The sequence below is a fragment of the Mauremys mutica genome, chromosome 17 (assembly GCF_020497125.1).
Source record: "Mauremys mutica isolate MM-2020 ecotype Southern chromosome 17, ASM2049712v1, whole genome shotgun sequence".
Taxonomy (NCBI): domain Eukaryota; kingdom Metazoa; phylum Chordata; order Testudines; family Geoemydidae; genus Mauremys; species Mauremys mutica.
In genome coordinates this window covers 19,115,381-19,142,452 of record NC_059088.1, presented here as the reverse complement: position 1 = coordinate 19,142,452, position 27,072 = coordinate 19,115,381, and the positions used below count along the sequence as shown (strand labels likewise).

General features: G+C 50.5%; 1 protein-coding gene and 1 long non-coding RNA gene across 3 annotated transcripts; one reads left to right on the top strand and one right to left on the bottom strand.

Annotated features, from left to right (window-relative positions):
• The first annotated feature begins 80 nt into the window (after positions 1 to 80).
• LOC123351419 lies at positions 81 to 21,220 on the top strand. The gene is made up of 3 exons (XR_006574022.1): positions 81 to 170; positions 6,117 to 6,312; positions 21,132 to 21,220. It is a non-coding gene; the product is annotated as an uncharacterized LOC123351419 (long non-coding RNA).
• Positions 14,082 to 17,063, bottom strand: LOC123351418. 2 transcript variants are annotated; one of them, XM_044990749.1, is made up of 5 exons: positions 16,578 to 17,063; positions 16,091 to 16,182; positions 15,649 to 15,763; positions 14,750 to 14,854; positions 14,082 to 14,540 (listed from the first exon to the last, which is right to left on the bottom strand). In XM_044990749.1, the coding sequence occupies exons 1-5, from the start codon at positions 16,905 to 16,907 to the stop codon at positions 14,406 to 14,408; spliced, it is 777 nt and encodes a 258-aa protein (XP_044846684.1). In that variant the 5' UTR covers positions 16,908 to 17,063; the 3' UTR covers positions 14,082 to 14,405. The 2 variants fall into 2 exon arrangements, with proteins under 2 accessions (XP_044846684.1, XP_044846683.1); XM_044990748.1 differs by having other exon boundaries at positions 14,082 to 14,854.
• Positions 21,221 to 27,072: the final 5,852 nt, after the last annotated feature.

The following is a 27,072-nucleotide window of genomic DNA, read 5'->3' as shown; positions in this document are numbered from 1 at the left end:
GACGCACTCCTGCTGTACCCCACGAGGTGGCGCCCAGAGCAGGGAAGTGATACCGGGCTGGCAGCACAGTCTCTGCCAGAGAGGACGCGGGGAAGCCGGCTGAGTCTGTCCCTCTTCGCCAGCAGCCACATGGCCCCAGTGAGAATAACTCCTCTTCACTGCACACCCAGGTACAGTGATATGAGTATTAAACCAGAACGGAAAGTTATTTATCTGCTCGAGTACGTGTCTGGACTAGCCTGCCAGGGGTGGGCAGAAGGGAGCTCAGGGAGTTGGGGCAATGGGGGAGGAGGCAGCGGAGCCCTGGGTTGCTGGGGTTGGGGTCTGGGGGAGGCAGTGGGGACCAGGAGCGATGGGAGGCGGGTGGAGAAGTGGGTTGGGGGTGGAGCAGAGACCGGGAGTGATGAGGGGGCCAGAGGAGGAACCAGGGGCCAGAGGTGGCAGCAGGGGCCAGGCGCAAAATTACAAGTTTGCCCAGAGTGCCATTTTCCCTAAGGTGGGTGACCGCCCAAGGCGCCGTAGTCAGGGGGGCGCTATGGTCAAGAAGGTGATGCTGGAGGGTGCCTGCGCCTCCCCCCCCCCCCCCCCCCCCCGCTATCTGCAGTTAACAGTCACCTATGCCTGCATGTGAATAAGGTAGACTTGGAGTGCCACTGGGGTGCCACCTGTCAGTTTCAGGATCTCAGGATCCCGACTCCTCTTCGGTCCTTCCCCTGCCCCACAGCCAGATTTCTAATTAGAAACAGGAGGCATGTGCCTATGGGCGCTGGTGTTCTAGGGGCACCGCAACGTTAAAAATGGCTTAAAAGTTAAAAAGTTAATACAGCCCCCCTGTGGGTGGCCGGACTCCTGGCGCGAGTTGATGGCTGCCCAGTGCGGGGGGGGGGGGGGCAGGAGCAGCAGGAGCATCTGAGTCAGCCTGACTGGGGGTGCTGTGAGCCGCAGCGTCCCAGCCCAGCCACCCCGCTGCCCCCGCCCCATTCACTTGCATGGGCAGAGCTGGAACGTGGCTGCTGGACGGACGGAAGACACCACTCACTGCGCCTCACCTGCGGCGGATGGGCTGTGTCCTGGCTCAGGCTGGGAGCATCGTGCGTGGCGGAAGGCCCCAGGGAGGCTGTGCGGGGGGGTGGGACGGTTGCTGAAGATGCTGTGCCTAGGGACGTCTAAGGTGTAAATCCGGCCATCCCCCCAGATGTCAGTAAGAGGCCAACAGCCCCCAGACATTAGTACATCCTCTCCTTCCCTGGGGGGTCATTAAGGGAGAGACACTTCTTTGGAATAATTTGTTTAGTATTTGCATTGCCCTGCACTGTGCTGGCTGACACCCAACAAGGGGAAGATAAGGGAGGGGCTTCCCCACAGCGGTACGTCTGGCCACAAGGGGGTGTTTAGGGTGACCCACCACTTTGCACAGGGCCACAGTCCATACTTGAAATGCCTGATACTTAAATCCAAAACACTATGAATTAAACAACTTTTGGAGTCAGTAATAACTTGTGTGGAAACACCAGACAGCTCTCTAACCTCAGGAGTATGGGAGGAAAAAGAGGACCAGTTGAAGTAGTGGCCTTGCCCATGAGGAACAAACCAAGCGCCGGTTGGTAGGCACTGAATGGGGACTGATGAAGAATAGCCGACATCCTATTTGATTTAGACCATACAAATATGGGAACCACTGGGGTAATGCCTCTCTTACGATTTTCTGAATTTTTCCAGGTCTTATTCTCTTCTCACTACAGGGTCATTGTTTTGAACTCTGTTGTCCTGCAGCCAGGTACACAGGCATGTGCCCCTCCCATGTTAAAACTCCAGGAAGTTTTGAATTTGCTCTTCCCATTTGCCTGGTGTGCAGAGCTCACATAGCTACTGTGCAGCTGAGCCTGCTGGCTCCATGCAGAAAACAGGTTCCCTTGTGGAGTACACGAGAGGTGGTGTCTGTGGGGAGAGGATGCTGTGCAGGCACAGCTCCGCTCCAGCTGCAGAAAGTTACTCAGGGCATGGAGGAGAAGGGCTGTGACAGTGAAACGCAGCAGTGCAGGGTAAAAATAGAACAGCTGTAGCAGGCACAGCAGAAGGCACAGGAGGCCAATAGTCATTTCTGATGCAGCTCCTCAGACATGCCGCTGCCACAAAGTGAGGGGTGAGGTCAGGATGGTGGTGCATAGCCCCTTGTTGAACTCCTTTTATACCATTGTATGCACAGCACAATACTGCAGAGCAGTGCAGGCCCCAAGCTTTCTGACACAGATGCATGGCTCATAGGTTACCAGGGCGGTTGAAAAGTGACTGGATACCTAATAGAAAGCCCATGGAATGATGTGATTGAAAAACCTTCAGCATGTGTCACTGAACCAACCCAGCTGAGGCATTGCAAACCCTTCCCAAAACACCCTTTGGCCGGTTGCACAGCAGGATAGCCACCCAGTGCACGCTGTTCTCTGTGCCGATGCAAGAGCTGCTTCTGTGGATGTGCTCTGCCGACACAAGAAGCAGAGTGTGGAAATGCAACAGCAGTATATTTAAAGTGGTGGTAGTGTCAGTGGTGAGCTGGAGCAGGTTCCCACAGGTTCTCAAGAACCGGTTGCTAAAATTAGACCTCTGTGGAGAACTGGTTGTTAAAGGTCCAGGGAATGGGCAAAGAACTCTGGTCCGCAGGCCGGACCATCCTGTTGCTCCCAGGATTCCCAGCTGGGGAGGCTGAGGGTCCCCCGGCCCTTCCCCCGCTTCCTCCCAGCTGCAGTGTGGCCAGCTGCCGGCACCAGCTGGGCAGCTCAGCTGAGCTCTGGAGACGTCCTGCTGCCACTTTTTGAATGGCCCAGCAAAGTGTGTGTGTGTGTGGGGGCTGCTGCAAGCTCCAGGGCTGGCCAGAGGGGAGGGGGCAAGTGGGGCAATTGGCCCAGGCCCTGCAGGGGCCCCCGGCCCCACGACGATCTCTCCCCCGGCCCCTCCCCCGTTCCCCCCCCCCCTTAAATCAGAACTTTTTATAGGGAACCAGTTCTTGAGATTTTGGCAGCTCATCACTGGGTAGCGTGTCAACGTAACTTAAGTCGACTTAACTTTGTAGTACAGACAAGGCTTTACGTGCCACGCTCTCAGTGATTTCAGTAGGAGTTAAGCACCTAAGGAGCTCTGGTTGGTAAATAAGGAATGGAGCAGAAAGGAAAAGCAGGAGGCTGGTATTATGAAGCAGAATGATGTTAATGTGAGTTAGAAGAGGAGTACACAGCATGAGAGGATACTCTATATATCTAGAGAGGATATATTTCAAGGGTTTCAAGAAGGTCTACAAGGAATCATTGGCTCCAACGTGATGCATTTCACAGGAGAAGTTCCCCATTTTTCATTATAGCTTTAGAGTTTGACAATGAAGCCCTGTTTGCAACTATTTTAAGGTACTTGTTTCATCCCAGAGAGAATCAAACAAGACAAAGCACAACTTAAGCAAAGACGTAATCTGCTTATATAGTGTACAACTTTTATAGCACTGTTGAAACCAGAAATAAATAGTACATATTCATGAAACGGTTCCACCTTGAGGGCTTCATTCTCATTGACACAAAGACCGCTTTACATGGCTCTTTAAGGAGCCTTCAAGTGAGTGTAAATGTTTTTTGGCCCAACCGTAAGGCCCCTGCTTTATTTACTGTGTCAGCATGGCCTAAGGGGGACTTCATGGAATTGAGAGTCACGCCTGAACAGATTATTCTAGAAGAAGCAGAGAGTATGGAAGGCAGTAGAGGAAACAGTCATCAGGTGTAACCTGGGAAATAGAGATATGGGGCAGATTTACTGAGGTGCTGAGCACTCACTGCTCCCATGGGAGTCAAGGGTGCTCTGCATTTCTGAAAGCCATTGCCCATAAGATCAACCGTGAATCTGTATCTTGTTTTCCATTTCCTGGTCTTTCCATGTTCTGAGTCTATTCTTCCTGGGCGAAACATGGCCAACCCTTTCCATAGCCGTACCCCCAGCCCCAATGGCAAGGATAAGGGTACCAACAACATTTTGGATAACCCCACCAAAACTTGTACGGCCTTCGGTAATATCCATGGCCTACAGCAGCTGTAATCTCTGGAACCACCCCAGCCCCCATAATAGTAGGGCTTATAATACAATTCATCACTAAAGTTTTCATCGAAAGTCATCTTTCTGTGTTGGAGGTAAACCTGAAACACTCAGCAGCGAATAGAGTCAACATAATGCGTGGTGATCGGTGGAACAAATGGGTGAAAGCTCAGATACTATGGTATTGGAGGCCCTGGGCGGGGGAGGAGGGGGAGCAGGGAAATGATGATGTAGATCCTCAGTTCCTGGCTATGTGTTGCCTCCCATTTCCTCCTCCTAGTCCTCTTCTTCCACTTCTTCTTAACCTCCCTCTCAATCAACCCCTTTGATTCCGTCTCAATCTCTTTCTCTGAAAAATACTGTCCGTCGATTAAACATATGGTACAGACCATCTCTACCTTCCATGAATGAGATGTTTATTCCCTTTTACAAAATGTTTATACAAAGTATATCAGAGATAAAGTTCATAATGTTAGTTTCCTTGTGCGGATTTTGCCTCAGCAGTCTGACCATGTCTCTCCTTAAACAGTGTGGTGGGGCGGTGCTGCACTCCCTCAGAAAAAGGCTGGAACAGGCCTTTGAGGCTGCGCAGACCGGCAGCCAATCAACAGAGGCCTGTTAGGAGCCAATCAGGGCAGGGCAGAGGCAGCCAATCAGGGCAAGGTTAGGCCCTATATAAAGGCTGCCTAACAGGCTGAGAGGCAGTCTCTCCCTGACTGCTAAGGGAGGAGGACTGGCTCCTGGGCTGAAAGGTAGCACCTTGGACAGAGCAGTGCTGGGGAAGGGCAGAAGGAGCTGGGGAGCTCCAGCCAAGGAAAACTGTAGGCTACAGGCCTTGCTACAAAGGGCTGAGCGGGTTCACAGGGCCGAAGGGGAAGTGGCCCAGGGACAAAAGTCTGACAAGGGGAGAGAAGCATGGCAGGGAGGCTGCAGCTAGAGGGTCCCTGGGTTAGGACCCAGAGTAGTGGGTGGGCCTGGGTCCCCCTCCTTTCCCCTTGTACTACACCAGTCTGAGGAGGAGTGTGACCTGATACAGTCTGTGGCTGGCCCCTATGACAAAGGGACTAGACTTTGAGGCTGCAGCCAGCCCCTAGAACCGGTGCAGATGGAGGACTGCTGATAGGAGGATGGCGTGGACTGCAATCTCAGCAAGTTTGCAGATGACACTAAACTGGGAGGAGTGGTAGATATGCTGGAGGGTAGGGCTAGGATACAGAGGGACCTAGACAAATTAGAGGACTGGGCCAAAAGAAACCTGATGAGGTTCAACAAGGACAAGTGCAGAGTCCTGCACTTAGGACGGAAGAATCCCATTCACTGTTACAGACTAGGGATCGAATGGCTGGGCAGCAGTTCTGCAGAAAAGGACCTAGGGGTTACAGTGGATGAGAAGCTGGATATGAGTCAACAGTGTGCCCTTGTTGCCAAGAAAGCTAACGGCATTTTGAGCAGTATAAGTAGGGGCATTGGCAGCAGATCGAGGGACATGATCATTCCCCTCTATTCGACATTGGTGAGGCCTCATCTGGAGTACTGTGTCCAGTTTTGGGCCCCACACTACAAGAAGGATGTGGAAAAACTGGAGATAGTCCAGCGAAGGGCAACAAAAATGATTAGGGGGCTGGAGCACATGACTTATGAGGAGAGGCTGAGGGAACTGGGATTGTTTAGTCTGCAGAAGAGAAGAATGAGGGGGGATTTGATAGCTGCTTTCAACTACCTGAAAGGGGGTTCCAAAGAGGATGGAGCTAGACTGTTCTCAGTGGTAGCAGATGACAGAACAAAGAGTAATGGTCTCAAGTTGCAGTGGGGGAGGTTTAGGTTGGATATTAGGAAAAACTTTTTCACTCAGAGTGGTGAAGCACTGGAATGGGTTCCCTAGAGAGGTGGTGGAATCTCCTTCCTTAGAGGTTTTTAAGGTCAGGCTTGACAAAGCCCTGGCTGGGATGATTTAGTTGGGGATTGGTCCTGCTTTGAGCAGGGGGTTGGACTAGATGACCTCCTGAGGTCCCTTCCAGCCCTGATATTCTATGATTCTATAACACCAGACCCCCAGAAGGGGGTGCGACCAGAGCAGTGGACACTGCCGGAGAGCAGAGTCCTGAAGAGGACACCACTGAGCAGGAGCAACGCGGGTCCGGATACCAGCATTGGAGCAGACGATGGACGGGACACCACCAGCAGAGGGCACCCTGCAGAAGACAGAGCTAATTCCCAGACGTGCCAGCGAGAGGTGCTGAGGTGGTGAGTTACAACACCATCACAAGCAGATTTTGGTGTTTTCTGTTTGTCAAACTTGTGAGACAGCAACACTTGCGAATGAATGAATGATAAATATTCTTTTTTCTGTACAAAATACTAAGGACCAGATTGTGAGCTGGGTTAAATTGGCTGAGTTACACTGACTTCAGTGGAGCTATGTTAATTTACCCCAATCTAAGATCTGCATCTAAAATTGCTACTTCCACAATGGGGAACATAGGAACTGTCAGACTAGATGAGACTGGTGATCCATAGAATCCATTATCGTGTCTTACACAGTAACAAGCACCAGCCACTTCCGAATGAAGTAGAGCACTGAAATGGCCCTTTACAGAAGAAAGTGGAGGAGTTTCTTCCCAAAATGCCCCAATGAAAGCTGTGCTATGAGATTATTCACATCTCCAAAGGTTTACATTTCCTATCTCCGGTTAGGAATCATCGGATCTCGGTGTCAGAAACACATGTGTGGCTCTGTAAATCCCACCCTTAACTTATAAAGCTTGAAGCAGCTAATGCCTGCAACTTAACAACTGCACAAAGTTATGGAAAAATGTCTCACAATTGCTGAGAATCACAGAGTCAACATACAAGATTCAGGCCTGAATTGAAAATATTACTAATGTGACACCTCAGTAGTTATCGAGAGATTGATTGAAATCAGACTTACCCAGGTCACCGAGGACAGTACGTGAAGAGAAGTGTTTAGAAGATCCCTGAGTGGCAGGAACTTTTATACAGTTTCTCAAACTGCCTGGAGGATCGGAGACACCGTTTGTGCGTGCAGTCTTTATTAATTACAAAACACATTTTCTTGGACTCTTTGTTGTGATGCTTTCAGTTGATGTAATTGTTTCCTCAGTGTTTATATTCATTAGTCTAATCTCATCATCACATACAAACTACCCTCTCCAGGTTTCTTTCATATGAAAATTTTCATGGGCACACTACATTCCTGGAATCTTTCTCTTGGCTGTGCTAAGATGTTGATAGATGTTTGGCTGCATGTGTGTGTTCCCTATTTGTACCACCCCAGCCCTGCACAGACAGCTGGCTCGGCAGACCTCAAGCAAACCGCTGAATGACCACAAGATTAGTTAAGGGACGAAGACATCCAGCCAGGTTTATTGTTGACAAAGCATGGTACTAGTATCCCACAGACTCTATACATTAATACACATATGCCTGTAACAATGGACCAGCTCAGTGAACAGCAGGACTTTCCATTCCTCCCTTGGCCAGACAAAGATACTTCCTCTGAGATACATCTTTATACCCTAATACAAACAAGTTAGTACTGCCCCTCTGACATAGTTACTGCCCACTGACGTAGCTAGTTATTACCCATTACCTTGTACATGTTGGTTTGATTTAAACATCTCTATTACATACTGTGATCCTGACGTTATCTTTTAGGAGGGGTCAGTGTGTTCATGTTAACCATGGGGAATGTTTTTGTACTATCCTTGACATCAGGATGTTCTGGTAGTACTTGATATCAGGATGTGTTTGCGTGAGTACTCAGTGACTAGCACTTCTTAGGAATGTGTGTTTCTGCAGTATCGGCCCTGTTCCTGGCAGATTCAGTGAACTTGCAAGCAGGCAGAGCCTGACGTTTGCTAACTTTGATTTAGATCAGCAAAGCTTACCCACTACTTTAGTTCAGGCCTCATACCAGGCCTCTAATACAAGGACTTATATTTTAGGTTCGCTCTCTACTATACTGGCTTCATTGGAGTTACAAAGGAATTAATATGACAGAAATTCAGAGCAGGATCTGAGCATCAGTAGCACGTACAAAAATCCAGTCTGGTCTTTCAAATCCATGGCATATTTTGTTTGGGACATTCTTGCATTAATCACTGCAATTTCAGGGAGCCTGTATTCTGCATGTTCTGCACATCCAGTATAATGCACACTGAAATGAAGGGGAGTTTCTCCATTGACTTCAGTGAGTTGTTCATGAGGCCCTAGGATTTGGCATTCAGTCTTGGCAGAGAGCAATACAAGGTATAGAAACCTCTTAAGACCCACCTAAGAATTAAAAAATTGCTCTTCACAGAGACTTAAGTGGACACGGGCTTCTACACTGCCCATCTGCTCTGGGTGAAGTCCATTTGCATTTATAGAACTTTAATGACTGTTTGTGAAGTTCTTTGGTATCCTGAGTTCTAGGAACACCACTTAACATCCGACAAGAGTGTTTGTATCCTTATTTTCTATGCAAATAAAGAGAGGCCCATTGTGCAGAAGGTCACATGAGGAGTCAGTTGCAGAGACAGAAATAAAACCACGTTATCAGATTTATCACGCCACATGTTACTTACTGGGTTGAACGTTATTAGATTGCATTAAAAGACAACATTAGTCAAGTGTTTTGTTAAAAACATTTAGTGTTTTTAGCTTCCCTATGTGCAACTTACATGCAGTGTTTAATTTGTAATGAAATAAGAGCCAGGGCTTAAGCAATTTTGCTGCTTTCAAACCTGACGCTGCAAGCCCAGAGGTGCCAGGACTAGGAACAGCCAGGCCTAGAGGTGCTGGGGAGAAGCCCTGGCAAGTCCAGGCACAATTAAGCACTGTTTACATGACTGTAATGCTTAAGCATACTCATTCATCTTGTTTTGTTTGGTGAGCTCCCTGATGAATTCTCTTCTGATCTAAGCATAAAAAAGGACCAAGTAACTAACAGTGTTGATCCACTTTAACTTTGCCTTCTTTATACATGCAGATACAAATTTTCCAAAGGAATAATCAGTATGCAAATTACATAGCTGTTAATTGGTGGTTTAGGATCATAAACTTCAATTTATAATTCTAATATTAAACATTAAGTAATAAGACACTTGTGTTTATTCGTGTGCAAAAATCCTTCTGTTACTGTCAAGTAAAATCTTAATTCCAGTCTCATTTTCCTCCAAACATTTTTCCACCTCCTCCAGCCACGTGGACCCTTCACCAGTTCCATATACATTTACTAGGTGTGCAGTTAAGGTGTCTTGCATGGCATGGGTTATTTATGATGAATTTTGCCAGGTCAGTGTGTGTGTTACTCTCTTTATCTTCATGTATGAAGAAGGCAAATTGGATCAAAACAGAATCCTATCGGTCTGCTTAAGTTGGAAGATGATTCCTCCAGATGCTCACCCAACAAAACACAAGAAAATAATCATGACTGAGTCTCCCTGTGAATTACTCTCTACTTAGTCAGACAACTTGGGTGTGGAAATACCTTTTATTGGACTATAAATTCTCATAACGTATCATCAATCCAATTAACTGACACAGAAAAATGGAGAGTGGCGTGGACTGCACCCTCAGCAAGTTTACAGATGACACTAAACTGGGAGGAGTGGTAGAAACAGGGCCGGTGTAACTGGGACCTGCAGCCTGCCATTTAAAAAAAAAAAAAAATTTCTTGCATGCTACCTTTGGCACGTGTGCCGTAGGTTGAGGACCCCTGTTCTAGTGTATACTGTGTGTACTGTACTTTATGGTAATTTTCACTATATGCAATTTTCTTCTTACACGCTGACCTTAGAACCTAACCCCTGCATAAGATGTGACTCCACTGTATTCATTTTTGAAAGTTTATAATAAGTGATCCTCTGGGGGGAGGGAAGGGGAGAGGTGGGCGCAAGGTGGAAGTTTTGCCTAGGGTGCAAAATATCCTTGCACCGGCCCTGCTGGCCTCTCCTTTTGCCACTCAGCAATTTCCTAAGCAGGCTGTGTCTTTTGATACGGCCTGCTTCTCTGCACCCAAAACAAAGAACTCTTGTTCCCATCTTTGCATTTGGCTACGCCTGTACACTTTCTTGTGCCCTGCTCTCCTGGGCTAACCTTCTCAGCACAGCCGAGGCATGCTCTCTGTGTCTGCTCTTTTTGTCCATGGGCATTCCCTTTGCAAGATCTCTCATGGGTATTGCTGCTGCTGTGTCTGTAGCTCCGCCTGCACTTCCTTCTGCTTCTGTTGGTTTTCTGGGAGCTGCTGGAGAAACCCCTAGACCTGCTTTGGCTGCTTAACTGGTCCCTGGAACTGAAATGGGAAATCCAGTGACCAGCTCTGTCCCTCGATACCCCCACTTGGGAGGACAGACCTTCTGTCAGCAACCAAGGCTTCCATCAGTCCTCATGGATCACAGGCAGAATTCAATCCTCCGGACTATGCCAATCATAAATGAATCTACTCATCGTTACACCCGCCCTGGTGGCCAGGCATGGCATCACAGCCCTCTCGCTGGGCTAGCGTCCCCCATCCATGGTCACTGGTAACTCAGCCCTATGGCCAGGTCTCCACCTTTAGTCCACCCTTCTGGGGCCCAGCTTGTCTCACACTAGAAGTCCAAAGAGGTCTTTCCACAGAAAGAAGTCCTTCTGCCATTGCTGAGGCTCTTGCTTAGCCTGCAGCCCCCTTGCTGGGCTTGGTAACCCGCTTCTTTGGGGCCAGTAGGGGAACCCAGTCCCACCCTGACAGCCCAGGGCCCTGTACCCAACAGCTAGGTCTGCTCCTTTCACTTTGCTGCAGGTTTCCCTGGGCACTTCCTACCTCTCTTCTCAAGTTTCCTTGCTGCTCTGAACTACCTCGTTCTCATTCCTGTTGATACCCCCCCCCCAAGGCTGTGCAGCCCAGGGGAAAGCACCCTGTTACAGGCCTGCTTTGCCCACTCCTACTGTTATTGGCCTGGGGTCCTTGCTCCCCATTTCAGACCTGGTTTCCAGAGTATACACAGGCCCCACGGCCCGGAACTGGAGTTTGCTTGTTCTGGTGACTCTGACATTCAGGCCCTTCATCATTCAGAGGCTGACAGGTGTGGTGAGGGGGCTGGAGAAACCTCACTGCTGAGTGGAAGGAAGTCAAAGAGTTGGGATTCTGGGAGCTGATGGGTTCATTTGCCCTGCTGCAGGAAGTGGAGCTGGAGACTGGAGATGCCATGTGATCGAGACTACCTGATGCTCTCTTCATGCCTGAGGGGCTGGAGCCTCCTGCCAGAAACGCTCTCAGGAGTCCAGGTTCAAGGACGTCTCTGGGGAGCCCCTTCTTAGGAACAAAACCAGGGTGGTACGATGATGGAGATGTCTCTGTCCCAGAGCTGGGAGCCAGGGATGGGGAAAGCTCCCAGCCAGGCTATGCATCGGGGATGCCATTTCTCCTCCAAGAGAGCCACTCACCCTAAGGAGTAAATGGCTCTTACCTCCATGAGGGAGTGAGGTCTTCCATCTAAGCCTCTTTGAGAGCAAGTGTTGCTTGCTTGGATGGGATGAGGTGACCTGGCCCCACTGCTCCCTGACATGGCTCAGCTGCAGGATGCGCCCATCCAGGAGGCTGTGCCAGATCCCAGGGCCTGGAAGACAGCTGGGAAGGAGGCTCCTATTCCTTTCACACCCAGAGACCCCCTAGAAGAGCCAAGGGGAGAATAAAGGGCAAGAGGTGAAGCTAGCCCTGAGCCTCTGTCCCATCCCCACCTCCTCAAAAGTGGAGCTTCTGAGTTTCAGTGGAGCTAGGGCTGTGGCCCTGACATAACGGCCTTTCTGCACCATATGGGGCAGGGAGAGCTCTGCCTGGGCGCAGGGGGAATGGGATGGGGCTAGAACAAAGAAAGGAGGGAGGGGAATGGGTGTGAGGGAAAGAGCTACTGCCCCAGATGAAGGAATTTGGAGGGCAGAGGGAAGGACCCTGCTCCACAGAGAGGGGAGAAAGTTTCTGTGAGTGTCAGGGGGCTCCATTTCCCCGTCCCCTAGCTCCCCATTTACAGGGAGCCAGAGCAGTACCTGCAGCAGGGAGCGGGAGTTGCTGGTGGCCTCAGAGGCAGAGCCCCTAAAGTGCTTCAGGCACCTGGCGCAAGTGCCAGATTATGCGGAGCTGGTGCATCACATTGGCCGTGACGTCCTCCTGCTGCAAGGGAACGAGGACCTGTCAGAGACTCATGCCCCCGCAGAATCAGGGGGGATTAAAGGCACCTGGGACTAGCAGCATTTCCAGCCAGCACCTGCCCACCTCTGAGGGATGAATTCCCCCTCATGGCCCCCAGAATGGAGTCGTCTTGTCCTTTCTAGTGACCTCCCATGCCAACCTCCGTCCTTATAGGGTGAGCTCCTGCCACCTCCCCCTCAGTGCCCCTGACAGCTGTTCCACCTCCAATCCACAGCTCAAGTTCTCAGACCCTGCTCCTCCACCCCCACCCAGGTGGGCAGGGCGGGGGCTCTAGTTGGGGGGGGGGGAGAAGAAGGATTCTGGCAGCAGTGAAGTGGGATGTGGGGAGGTTGAGACTTTTCCCCAAGTCATCCCAGCCACTAATGCTGAAGCCGCAGGATGGCAGCCCTGGTGAATGGGGCAGATCAGCAGCTCCTGCTGACTGAATCCTCCCGTTCTCTCTAGAGTGGGTCCAGCCCTGCCAGCAGCAGGACAAGCTTCCCCCGCCCATGTGCCTCAGAACTGCCTGGTCAGTCGCAGTCCTTGGCCTCCCAGGCTGCCAGTGATGGGAGCAGCTCTGGGTGGTTGCTTGGGTGACAGGAGAGGCTTGCAGAGGGCACTTAGAGGACTCTGCTGCCCTTCTCAAGAACGTAAGTCCATGATGAGGGAGCCTGGAGCACAGGGATGCGGACAGGGCCCTCCATGAGGATTTGCTTCCCCAGCTGCTCCAGGATGACAGGAAGGCATGAATCTGGAGCACGGTCCCCTTAAAAGCCAGAGTCGCCACTTAACCAGGACAAGAAGAACTTGACTCAAGCCAGGCTCATTCTCTGCTCTGACTCTGCCTCCCCAGGAGGAACACTCCTAACCCACAGCCCCTGCAGCAGCAGATCATACAGCCCATTGGAGCCAGCCCACCCCCGCCTGGAGCCAGGAAGCTGGGGTCCAGGGCCACTTATGTCAAACTCAGGGAGGGTGATGATGGATCTGAGGAGGGCCGTGCTGCTCCTGGCTCTCTCTCGTGACACCCTGGACACGATGCAGTAGTTAATGTGCTGTGGGGAAAGGAGGCAGCTCAGGATCAATGGTGCATGTATTGTGTTTATGAGCCCTTCCCCATCCCCAGGGGGCTGAGACATTGTATGCGGGGTGGAATATCTGATTCATTGATCGCAGAGCTTTAGTAGGGGATTGTTGCCCCCAGGATGATGCTTGTATCCTGCAGGTCACAACTTGACATTGTCTCTAGATTGGGACAATGCTTGGTGTCGGGACTGGTCCCACCCTCCCTGAACTCCTGATTTCTGAACAGCTCACTAGGAAGGAGACAGACCCCTCACCCTTCCCTGGCTCTCAAGTCCTTGGTTGGGTGAAGGGACTGAGTGTGAGCACACTCCCCCCCAGGAATCTCAGGGTCTGTCAGAGACAAGGGCTGATTCTCTGGGGTCCTCCTGTTTCTCTAGGAACGAGCCTGTGACTCTTAGGGCTGGTCCACACTAAGAAGCGGGGTCGAACTAGGGTACGCAAATTCAGCTACGTGAATAGCGTAGCTGAATTCGAAGTACCCTAGTTCGAACTACTCACCCGTCCAGACGCCACGGAATCGAAGTCCGTGGCTCCAAGGTCGACTCCGCCACCGCCGTTTGCAGTGGTGGAGTACCGGAGTCGACCGCGGCGCTTCTGGAGTTCGAACTATCGCGTCCAGATTAGACTGGTAAGTGTAGACTAGCCCTTAGAATATCAGGGTTGGAAGGGACTCAGGAGGTCATCTAGTCCATCCCCCTGCTCAAAGCAGGACCAGTCCCCAGACAGATTTTTGCCCCAGATCCCTAAATGGCCCCCTCAAGGATTGAACTCACAACCCTTTAGCAGGCCAATTGGTTTAGCAGGCCAATGCTCAAACCACTGAGCTATCCCTCCCCCCTCCTCTCTGAGGACCATCTTCTGGATCTCCCAGGAGGGGTTCAGACTCTCACTCCCCAAGCCAGCCAGGGGCCCCATGGCTAGTGCTCAACAGAACCAGGCAGAGCTCTGGCTTGAAGTCCCAGCTCCTTCCTCTGTCCTTCAAGGAGGAAGGGCCTGACAGTGCACTGCACTGACTGCCCTGACCAAGGACAGCCCACTGGGGGTGCAGCTAGGAGGACAGACTGGAAAATAGATCTAAGAGTTAAGGTAAAATTGCCCCGACCCCTCTCATCAGGCTCATGTCCAAGATGTAGTGGAGCCTGTTGGTGTCTGGGGAGTCTGCCAGCAGGTTCCCCAGCATGGCGTCCAGGAGGTCTGGCAAGACCCTATGCAGATCCTGCAAAGCAAGGGAGAGCCATGGGTCAGACTTAGGGAAACTGGGGCTACACCTGCCACAGGATGGGAAGAGGGGTCTCTGGGAAGCACTGGTGAGACCCCCAAACACATATCCTGGCCTCTCTCATTCACATCCCACTGCAGGCAATTAGCAAGGATTCGTGGCAGGATGACAGCTGGCTCTTCAATCCATGATTTAGCACGATCTACCTGGACTTGGGTGGTGTCCTTCTCCGTGCCCAGGGTGAAGACTGCATGCAGGGCAGCTCGAAGGAGGTGAGGCTCAGCTCTGGCTCCAGGGCAGGTGTCATGGTGCTGGCAAGAGAGAGGAGCCGGTATTAGACTGTGCAGTGCAGGGGTGGGACTGGCACCAACATGGACATGAAACTGCAGGGAAATAGGCAGAGGCTGGCGAGAATGGAAACTGAGGCACTGAGCCAGGGAATGATAAGGCCAAGGTTTCCCAGACAGTGGCAGGGCAGGAATGGCACCTGTTCCCTGGACCCCGCTGCCTCTTCTGTATCTGATCCTGGGTGTGAGCCTCTCCCCAAAGCCATTGCAATGTTACTGGAGTGAAAAGAACAGAATAGCCAGGAGAGGGAGTGAACCTTCCTGCCACCTCTGTCAGAGGAGCCACCCTTGGGAGGTGACCTGGGAGTGGGAGGGGCAGTGACTCCCAGCCATGGGCCTGAGCAGCCCTGGGGTTAGGGAACTGGGCAAGAGGGTTTTGGTAGCTGAGGTTGCAACAATCAGGGAGTTGGCCAGGACGGTGCCGGGTGGAGAGTCATCAGGAAGCTCCTCAATGAGCTCCTGTGAGACCCAAAGGAGACAAAGGAGCATGTGAGATTTGGGCCTCACTGACACCTCCCAAGGAGGAGATTACACAGCCAGGGCCCCACACAGCCAGCAGGATCCCCCCACCTGCCTCCTGCTCCTCCGATTTGCCCACTAGTTCTCCCATCTCTTCTCCCCAATCTTCAGCCCCAGCAATCCCTGCCCTCAGCTGCCTCTCCAGCACCAGCCGTCCCCCAACCATCGGCCCGGGGAGACCCCTGCCCCTCCCACGTCTCTGTCCACCCTCCAGCTGCCAGGCGCTGTGTCTCGCTCACCACAGTCCTCTCCACCACAGCTGCCTTGCGGCTCCAGTGTGTCCTGCCCTCTCTGCTGTGTAGCGAGACACGCGGGGTGCATGCCGTGCAGGAACATGAGCTGCTGGGCCTCATCCTGCGCCCCCCAGGAGTGGGGTTAGGGGAGAGAGAGCCAGTTAGCCAGACTTAGGCCTGAATGGGGGAGAGTGGGGACCCACCCATTGTCCAAAAACCCACGTCTTCTACACAAGCAGGGTCAGGAACTGGGACAGTGCCTGTGGGGGGAGAAGACAAACACCTGGTGTGTGACAAACACCCCCATCTTGGGGGTCCCAGATCATGGAGGAGAAAGGTCCCCATTAGGGGTGGTAGCTCATGAGGGCCAAGACCCTCTGCCAGGGGTCAGGGTGCTGGGAAGGGGCAGGACAATCTCAGTTCCGGCACAGCTGGGGAATGTTTGTACCTTTTCTCGGCCCTGGAGCTGCTCTCGGATGTTTTTGAGGACTGTGACAACATCCACCCATTCCTCCTCCTCCTCCGAGTCCCTGGTGGTCCCTGCACCAGGGAGAGAAGGGGACAGGGTGACTCCTGCTGCCACTTGGGGGAAGGACAGGAGCATGGTGGGGCAATGTGCCCCCTTCCCACCTCCGGGACCCAGGGCAGATCGGGCTCCACACTCCCCTATCTCAGTGATGCCTTCAGCCCCCAACTCCTTCAGGAGCCCATAGCAAAAAGACCTCCCCACATTGTCCTGGATGCCCTGGGAGGTGCCTCTCCCCCCACCCCCCACCCAATGGAGCACCAAGGACCAAAGTGGCAGCATCTAGTGTCAGTGGGGGTCACATGGCTCAGGCCAGACCCCTGGGCTGTGGACCCGCCCCCATAGCACTGGGCCCAGAGTGTTCACAGCCTCCTCCTCACCCCTCCCTGAGCCCAGCCTGGCTCCTCACCTGGAACAAACCAGAAGTGTCCATCGGACTCACTGCTGTCCGAGTCCCAGGCACTGCTGCTGTCCCATGGGGTGCGGGCCAAGCTGCTGCTGCTGGGACAGGGATCCTCCACCTCCTGCCCTGGGAAGGCTGGAAGGTCCTCAATGACCGGGCAGGGCGATGCCTCCTGGTGGAAATCAGGTCAGGGCTCCTGGGGCCGTTGCTGCCCACACAACAAGCCCCAGAGCCACCATGCCCGGTTCTGCTCCTGGGCTGGGTCCTGCCTGCCCAGCCACATCCTGGCCCAGCTCCATTTTGGCCTGGCCACTGCCTCTCCCACCGAGGTGCCATCTTGGAGCGGGTTTCCTCTGCCAGAAGGCTGGGCACCTCCACCTCCTGGCCCGGCTGGGAGCTCCTTCCCCACCAGCGGGGACAGAGGGGCCGCTCCGCTCCTGGGGAAGATGGCAGCTGCTTCCCTCAGGCTCTGGGGCCACCTGCAGAGCCTTCTTCCTGAACATCCTCAGGAGCCTGGCCATCCTGGAACCAAGCGGGGAGCAGGCATGAGTCTGGGGTCAAGGCAGCCTCTCACTAACCAGCCTGTTTGGTCCCTCCCCATCCCTGCCCCAGCCAGAGGAGTGCAGGGAGTGCAAGCTACACACACTGACAGGAGTTCATTGTATGATCTGCTCCCCCTCAACGTTCCCCCTCGTCATCTCCGGGGCTGCAATAACCGGGGAGTCTCATCCTTTTTGAGCACTGGGGTCAGTCACAAAAACCATCGGTCACTTTGGACAAGCCACCTCCTGCCACCCCAGGCCACACACACACACACACACACACACTGCCCAGGCTAGAGAAGGAACAGAACCCAGGAGTCCGGACTTCTCCTGAGAAACCATTCTCCACTTCAAAGTCCCTAGGCACAGCAAGGCCAGGGCCCCCTCGGTTCCCATTGATTTCCATGCTCAGCAGCTCACAGGGTCTGGCCCAGCTCAGAAACTCTCAGCCTGGGGAACAGTCTCCCATAAGGGAAGGGCTGGGCGCCCTATTGCTGGGACCTTTCCAAACACACTGGAGATGGCTCTGGAGAAGCCCCTCCCTGGTCTGAGAGCGAGGGGCTCCTGAGGGCTATTTGCAAATCCAATCTCCTTTGGGAGAGATTCTCTCCCCCTCTTTCTGCCTCTCCCCAGACAGACAGGGACTGCCACAGAGGAACCCTAGTGCCACACACTTGCTCTGGTAATGGAGCAATGGATGGATGATGTTCAGTATTGTCCCTCGCCCTTCTCCTCGCTCTCCAAGCCCAAGGCAGGCTGGAGAGTGTGGTGGTGACCTGAGGGGTTACCCTGCCCAGCCAGCAGGCAGGGTGATGACACTGAGCGATTAACTGGCTGTGAAAACAAGAGTCTGTCTTATTGCTAAGGGATGAAGAAACTCAGCCGGCAGCAGGGGATGCAGAACACTGCCCTAGTGCGCGGGTGACAGCACCTCCAGGATCCTGATGTCCCAGCACTTTACACACCTTCCTGGAGCCTCCCAACCCCCCTGGGCTGTCGGGACTGTGACCCCAACCCTACTGATGAGAAACAGGCCTGGAGAGGGGAAGCTACTGGCTCAGGGTCACACCAAGGGTCAGAAGTATGGATGGGACCCAGCAGTCCTTATTTCCAGGCCCCTTCACTAACCACTGCTGCACACTCCCTCCCACAGCTAGCAGTTACAACCAGGCCCTCATGGCTGCTCCCCCTGCCTTTGAGAGGGAGTGTGCTCCGCTGGAGTGACTGGACCAGGGGATTGGGAGTCAGGACTCCTGAGTTCCATTGCTGTGTGTGACGAGACAATTTAACACACTGACAAACAGGAGATGCTTTTGTTTTGCAACAAAATATTTTTGCAAAGAACTTTCATCCCACTTGTTATGATTTTGAGAAACAAACTGGTTTAGTCTGAATGGGATTTTCTGACAGAAACGGTTTCAATGAAATTTCCCCACCATCTTGATTCCTGGGCTCTATCCCTGTCTCTGGGGGGTTTTGCTGTTTGTTAGAACAGGAGTCAGGACCGGTGGCTTCTCTTTCTGGCTCTGCCACCACCTTGCTGTGTAGGCCCTTGGGTAGGTCACTTCCCTTCTCTGTACCTCAGGCTCTTCCCCATCTGTCCAATGGGAACAGGGACAATTCTCGAACTCTGGGCAGTCATGAGTCTGAGTGAGATAAGGGGCATTAAAGCTCTCTGTGAAGGAGAAAGGGGAGTTTCACAGTGTTTAGCACCAAGGAAACAAGAAATGGTCAGGGCCAAATTTTTTTGATAAGATGCTTCAGTCTGAGCTAAGTAGTTGCTGCTCTTAACAATTTCAAAATAAAAAAAATACAAATAAAATAGAATATTTCAGCTATTCTATTGTGTCATAATCTGATCTGAGTAAACGTGATAGGATGCCTCATATTATGCAATACTCCTAGTGACACTCTCCAATGGATCCCCATCCTCCACCCACCGTGAGGTAGGTAGGAGCGGATCATTATTATCCCTACTTGAAAGAGGGAGAAGCTAAGGTTGAGAAAGGAGAATTGACTTGTCTTAGGTCACACAGCCAGTCAGTGGCAGAGTTGGGAATAGGACCCAAGAGCCCTGATTTTCAAACTAACCATCGGATCTTGAATTTCATACACTGAATGACTTGAATAAAGTGCTCTCAGATGAGCTCCAGACCAACAACAGTGCACAGTAATTATTCAGCAAGTATTTTAGGAGAACTGGCATATTAGAGAGAATCATGAACTGCTCAGAGACAATTAATGCAGAGAAGCAGCAAAATTTGTCAAACATGACTGGTTATGACTTATTTACTTGGTCTTAAAGGAGAACAACAAGGACCTGAGTCTCCTCCTTGTCAATAACCCTCTGCTCAGCCAATCAGGGTAGATACTGAGGACGGGAGGCTGAGGGTTCTCACCAGAGAGCCCAAAGGATGGCCCAGGTCACTGGTGGGGATCACTGCCCGAGCACTATTTCAGCCCCACATTTTTGGGTGGACCTCCCACAGTGGGAGCTGCAGAGCACTCCCCCGTGACACACACACACACACACCTCTCTCCTGGTGTTGGGAGGGGAACAGGAGAAAGGACAAAAGAAGCAAGAGAAGAAGAGAAAGGAGGGATGGATGGAGGAAAAAGTGAAACAAAAAGGAGAAACCCTAATGTCCCCAGTGATTCTAAGGGACAAAATTCTAGGTGCGGAATAAAATTCTGCCTCCTTAAGCTCATGTTTTCCATGCCTAGAATTCAACTGTCACCAGATGGATCAGACTGAACAGGTTTCAAACCTTGAGGAGGCTCTTACCTTCTAAACAGGGATGTCTGTTTTCTAGTAAAATCACTAAAAGGGAAGGAGAAAACTCGGAAGAGGTTCCTCCTCGCGCTCATGTACATGAACCCTAATACTCTCTGTCCTCAAAGAGAGACCTCGAGAAGGAGACTTGCTGAAGCAAAGCCACAGGGTTCTCTGAGGTTTCCCTGGCCCCTCGCCCCTGTCCTGCCTGGCTGATGTCAGTATCTCTCTGTGAGGTCATCACCTCCCCACCACCTTTGACCAATAGTCTGAGGTTGTGCAAAAGACCTTTGTGGTGTCACTGCCACACCACTCCCTTGCTGTCCTGCCGCTGGCCAGGCACTTTGGAGATTTGAGCTACTCCCTCTGGATCACCCCACTCAGTGAGTGTTCATTCTAGTAAGCAAGCTGGCTAGACAATATAACAGCAGACACTGCTCCCAGTGCTACACTCAGTTTTTCAGGAATTAGTAGACTTTATGGCCAGAAAAGACCATTAGAGGAGCTAATTTGACTCCCTGCATATCACAGGCCTCCTGTATGACACAATAGCTTCTTTTGGGGAAAACACATTCCAGAAAGGCATCTAGTCTTCATTAAATGACATCAAGAGATGGAGAATCCACCACTTTCCTTGGTAGCTTGTTCCTGTGGCGAATCATCCTCGCTGTTGAATATTTGTGCCTTATTTGTAATATGAATTTGTCTCTTTTCACCTTCCAGCCATTGGGTCTTGTTGTGCCTTTCTCTGCTAGATTAAAGAGCTCTTTAATCCCCAGTATTTTCTCTCCATTAAGGCATTTCACCACTTCAACGAAGTCACCTTTCAATCTTCTTTTGATAAGCTAAACAGGTTGAGCTCTTTCAATAGCTCACTAGAAGGCATTTTTCTCCAGCCCTCAGAGCATGTGGTGGCTCTTTGCTGCCCCAGCTCCAATTTCACAACATCTTTTTCAAATGAGGACACCAAAACTGGAGGCAGTATTCCAGTATCAGTCTCACTGATGCCGTGTCACCTCCCGTGATGTTATTGACATAATCTGTAACTGTACAGATCACCTTTGCAACCACTGTTCTATATTTGCAGCCAATATTGTATAAAGGTTGTCATGTAAGGAGTCTATGGAGAGGTTCTGATTGGCTGATTATAATTATGCTATCTGCATATGTGTATCATTTTTGTAGTTGAAGTTATGAATATTGGCTCTATACTGTCTGTATTTCAAACTTGTGCTATGCTTCCAGGGAGCACCCCGGACAAGATGGTGTCATCTCTGCCTAGCCTGCTTGATGGCCCATTAAGGATGATCAGCTACACAATCGACCCATTGAGAGAAGGCAGATACACCTTGTGACTCAGCAAGTTATGCAGGGACCTGCCTATGGACAGAACTCTAAGGTTTTTCTATGCCACATGCTGGATAGTGTCTCTTTGGGACAAAGAAATCAAACACCACATGGCAAGAGACTATAAAAGGCTGATGCCTTGCCTCCATCTTGTCTTCAATCCTGCTTCATACCCTGGAGGGACTTTGCTACAAACTGAAGATCTATACAAAGGACTTGATTTGAACCTGCCAGTTTATTCTATCACTGCTACAAGCCTGAACCAAGAACGTTGCCATTACTGTATGTAATTGATTTCATATAACCAATTCTAGCTCTCATCTATATCTTTTTCCCTTATGAATAAACCTTTAGATTTTAGCATGGGGCAGGAGCAGTGACAGTGGGTGGGGTGGGGTGTGTGTGTGGGGGGGGGCTGTGCTGGTGGAGAGTCCTGCCGAAAAAGGGAAGGGGAAGGGTCTGAGGGGGAAGGGCAGGCTCAGGGTCAGTCTGCCTGGCAGTAGAGAAACGGGGGTACTAGGATCCTGCGGCAGCAGTTGATGCAGGGAGGCAGCTGCTCTGGGGCCTGGGGAGGTGCATGGGGGCACCAAGGGGAGGCCGGGGGACACTCGGGGGAGGCACAGGGGCGCATCATGGGGGTAGACCTGGCCCCCAAATATTGGTGGAGCTGGGCCCCTGGGCTCTGAATATTGCTGGAGGCTGGGCACCACCGGAGACTATAATTCGCCGCCCCTGCTCTCCTCATCAGTAATTACCACTCCGCCAGTATTTTGTCACCCACCAATCTTATCAGCAGTGATTATATGTTTTCTCCCAATTCACTGATAAAAAATATTTTAAAAAATTAGTCCTTGAGAGCTTCTTCAGACTCTTAGTACCCAGGACCTGCTCCCCACAGCACAGTGAGAAAAAGGCCATCCAGCCCTGCTGGTACATAGGATAGAAGCACAGAAGGAAGGCAGGATCTCTCCCTCAGCAACTACCTGAAGGTCCCTTTCCCCGAGGGAAGGGAGGACCTGCTCCTGTTGCACCAGGATGTGGTGTTCTGTCCCATCTAGTGGCGCTGAGACCACATACAGAGTGAATTAAATGAGTCTGCTCTATAGCCTTAGCTAATATCCAGTTGCCTTTGAGTTCATTCTGTAGAGGCTCATACACTAAACTCCCAGGTTTGATCCTGATGGTTGGGGTCTATCAGTGTTATAAGTGGGGGGTTGTGACATTATTCACATGAACTGTGACCGTACAGATCATTGCTGCAACCAAGGTCCTATAGTTGCACCAAATCTTGTACGAAGGAGGTCATGTGAGGTGTCTATGAAAAGGTTGTGATTTGCTGGTTATGATTATGCTGCCTGTAGGTGTGTATCATTTTTGTATTTGAAGTTATGAGTATTGGCTATGCATGTGTATCTCAATGTGTTTAATTCTAAGTAGCATTAGTGAAGCATTTGGTCAGTTTCTTGAGAAAGGAATTTTCAGATTAAGTGCCCAATCAAGAATCACTTAACTCACAATGGACCTTGGGAGACTCCAATTCACGTATGAGAAGCCTTTCTAGGAACATTCAAGGTAGCATGTGAGCAATGGCTGCTCTGCCTGTAAAGAACTGAGTCATGCATGGGCGTGTGCCTTGCCCATGTGACTCCAAATTCCACCTTGCTGCTGTGCTTTTCCACAGTAAGAACAAAGGGATCTTTCCACATGGCAGAGGATATAAAAGGCCCTGGAAACCCCTTATGGGGGGAGGGATAGCTCAGTGGTTTGAGCATTGGCCTGCTAAACCCACGGTTGTGAATTCAATCCTTGAGGGGACCACTTAGGGATCTGGGGCAAAAATTGGTCCTGCTGGTGAAGGCAGGGGACTAGACTCATTGACCTTTCAAGGTCCCTTTCAGTTCTAAGAGATTGGTATATCTCCAATTATTAGCTTACCCCTCCATTCTGGAGGAACTTTGCTACAAACTGAAGCTCTGAACAACAGACTGAATGACCCATCCAAATCTGTGGTTGTACTCCAAAGACTTGATTGGTGCCTGCAGTTTATTCCACCACTGCTACAAGCCTGAACCAAGAACTTCGCCATTGCTGTATGTAATTGATTCCTTTAACAATTTTAACTCTCATCTGTATTTCTTTCTTTTTATGAATAAACCTTTAGATGCTAAAGGATTTGCAACAGCATGATTTGTGGGTAAGATCTGACTTGTCTATTGACCTGGATCTGGGGCTTGGTCATTTGGGGTCCTCTGAGACAACTTTTTTCTTTTACTGGGGTATTAGTTTTCATAACCATTCATTCCCAGAAGGAGTGGTGCTGGTGGTGATACAAAGGAACTGGAACATCTGAGGGAATTGCTTGTATGACTTCCGATTAGCCAGTGGGGTAAAATCAAAGTCCTCTCTGTATGGCTGGTTTGATGTGCTTTAATAGTAAAGGACACCCAGCCTTGGGCTGTGACTGCCCTGCTCCAAGCAATTGGTCCTGAATTGATACTCTCAGTAGTGTCCCACCAGAGGCTGCATTGTTACAGGGGTCGTCCGGGATTACAACTAGAAGTCTCTGAAGCTTAGGATGCACTTCCTCAGCTAGGGGAAGTATGTAACCCACACACCTTCTGAGTGTAGTGGTGTGTCCCAGCTAGTGGCACCAAGACCACTTAGAGGGAGAGATAAAATGAGTCTTCTCTACAGCTTTAGCTAACAGCCAGGTGGCTTTTAGTTCATGCTGTGGAGGCCCACGCACTAAGCTCCAGAGGTCCCCAGTTCGATCCCGCCCACTGACGAGTTGACAACCGGGATCTGTCCGCATTACAGAGGCAGCTGCCACCCCAAGAAGGAGAGAGCTGCCTGATTGCAAAGAGGGGCCAAGCAGTGAGTTGACACCATTCAGAGCTTCCTGTGATAAACTGCAAACTTTGGACAATAGCAGGGTGGTAGGAAGTGTCAACCGCTTGTGTTGCCCTCAGAGTGGCCTGGGTCAGAGCCCAGTGGGAGGCCCTGGGCTCTCCCACCATCTGCTGCACCCTTCCCCCCCACAAAGGGTTGAAACCCTGACCACTAGGCAACATCCCCATGAGCGAAGGCCATCACGAGGCATCCATCTTTGAAAGTTTGCAGAGGATGTGGGAGCAGAAAGGGGAGAGAGGATGAGGGTGGCTCTTGGGAAGAGCGAGGGAGCCTTATGGGAATCTCTTGTTTACCGCCATCAACCAAATGATCAGATCATTGATGCCTAGAATCTTCCCTGACATATTGTAATCGATTGGATCTAGATTTTAAAATGGTTACCACATTTGCAGATGGAGAAATGTCAATGAGTTGAGTGGGAGGCTATTGCAAGCTCAGCTAATTATGGCAATGTGGCTTATGCCCCATCTAGCAAGCTCCTTAAACAATAGCTCCCAATTTTCACTCACGTTGTTCTGTTTAGTGTTTTTCTCCAGAACACTTTCACTAATCATTTTGGTCAGCTCTGGAAAGTTAGCCCTTTCAGTGCACCAGATATAAATATTGCTGGTGGGGACTGCCCTCTACTGGTCATAAGAACAGCCAATGGTCCAGCCAGCCCAGAATCCTATCCTCCCAACAGTGGCCAGTGCCAGGTGTCCCAGAGGGAATGAACAGAACAGGGAATCATCAGGTGACCCATCCCCTGTCGCCCATTCCCAGCTTCTGGCAAACAGAGGCTGGGGACACTTCAAGAGCATGGTTTTGTATCCCTGCCCATCCTGGCTAATAGCCAATGATGGACCTGTCCTCCATGAACTTATCTAGTTATTTGTTGGACCCTGTTACAGTCTTGGCCCTCACAACATCGTGTGGCAAAGAGTTCCCCAGGTTGACTGTGTGTTATGTGACGAAATACTTCCTTTTGTTTGTTTTAAAACTGCTGCCCACTCATTTCATTTGGTGACCCCTCGTTCTTGTGTTATGAGAAGGAGTAAATAACACTTCCTTATTTACTTTCTCCATACCCGTCATCATTTTATAGACCTTTATCCTATCCCCCTTTGGTCATCTCTTTTCCAAGCTGAAAACTCCCCTCAGTCTTATTAATCTCACTTCATACAGAAGCTGTTCTATACCCCTAATCATTTTGGTTGCCCTTTTCTGTATCTTTTCCAATTTCAATATATCTTTTTGATTTGGTGGGGGTGGAGGTGGGGAGTAACCAGCTCCAGTATTCAAGATGTGGGCATACCATGGGTTTATAGAAAGGCAATTTTACATTTCTGTCTTGCTATCTATCCCTTTCCTAATGACTTCAACATTTTGTTCGCTTTTTTGATGCTGATGCACATTGGACGTTTTCAGAGAACTATCCACAATGACTCCAAGATCTTTCTTAAGTTGTAAGAGCTAATTTGGACCCCGTCATTTTAGATGTAGAGTTGGGATCATGTTTTTCAATGTGCATTACTTTGCATTTATCAACATTGAACTTCATCTGCCTTTTTGTCGCCAAGTCACTCAGTTTGGTGAGATCCCTGTGTCACACTTTGCACTCTTTTAGACTTAACTAACTTGAGTTGGTTTGTATCATCTGCAAATGTTGCCATCTCACTGTTTACCCCTTTTCCCAGATCACTTAGGAGTATGTTGAACAGTGCTGGTCCCAGTACTGACCCCAGGGGGACACCACTATTTACCTCTCTCCATTCTGAAAACTGACCACTTAGTCAGACCCTTTCTTTCTTGCCTTTGAACCAGTTACCTATCCCAGAGAGGACCTTCCATCTTATCCCATTTTGCTTCAGAGCCTTTGAGGAGGGACCTTGTGAAAGGTTTTCTGAAAATCTAAGTACACTATATCCACGGAATCACCTTTATCCACATGCTTGTTGACTCCATCAAAGAATTCTAGTAGATTCGTGAGGTATGATTTCCCTTTACAAAAACCATCTTCACTCTTCCCCAACAAATTGTGCTTTATCTATGTGTCTAATAATTGTGCTCTTTACTATAATTTCACCCAATTTGCCTGGTACTGAAGTTAGCCTTAGTGGCCTGTAATTGCCGGGAGCGTCTCTGAAGCCTTTTTTTTTCCATTGGTGTTATATTAGCTCTCCTCCAGGCATCTGGTATGGAAGCTGATTTAAAGAACAGGTTACATGCCACAGTTAGTTAGTAGTCCTGCAATTTCACATTTGAGTTTCTTCAGAACTCTTGGGTTAATATCATCTGGTTATGGTGACTTATTGCTGTTTAATTTATCAATTTGTTCCAAAAGCTCCTTACTGGTCCTTACTGAATAGTCAAGTCATGATCACTGGCCCCAGAGCAACCACGGACATCCAGTCCAGTGATCAGTTCATCTTTATCCACCACAAGAAGGCCCACAATAGAGTCACTCCTAGTTGGGTACACAACTTTGTATTAGAAAAGTATCTAGAATTTTTCAAAATCTCCAAGGACGATTTACTCCTGACTATGTGAGACCTCCCCCGTCTGTCTCCCAATAGGAAGTCCCCTGTGCTAACCTAATTTCTTCCCACAAGTCACCCTGTGTGGGGAGGCCAAAATCAAAGCCCAAGGGCTTCAGCCCCAGACAAGGGGCCTGCAACCTGAGCCTGACTGCCCAGGGCTGAGGCCCTCAGGGTGTGGCTTCGGCCTCAGGCAGTGGGGCTCGGGCTTCAGCTTTGGCCCCAGGCCCCAGCAAGTCTAAGCCAGCCCTGGTGACCCCATTAAAATGGAGTTGCAACCCACTCTGGGGTCCTCACCCACAGTTAGAGAACTGCTGGTCTAGTGTGAAATGCCCCCCTGCCCACTGCTTTTTTTACCCTCTCTCCCCTACCTCAGTGGGTTGTAACCAGCAACACTAACATTCCAGTCATAC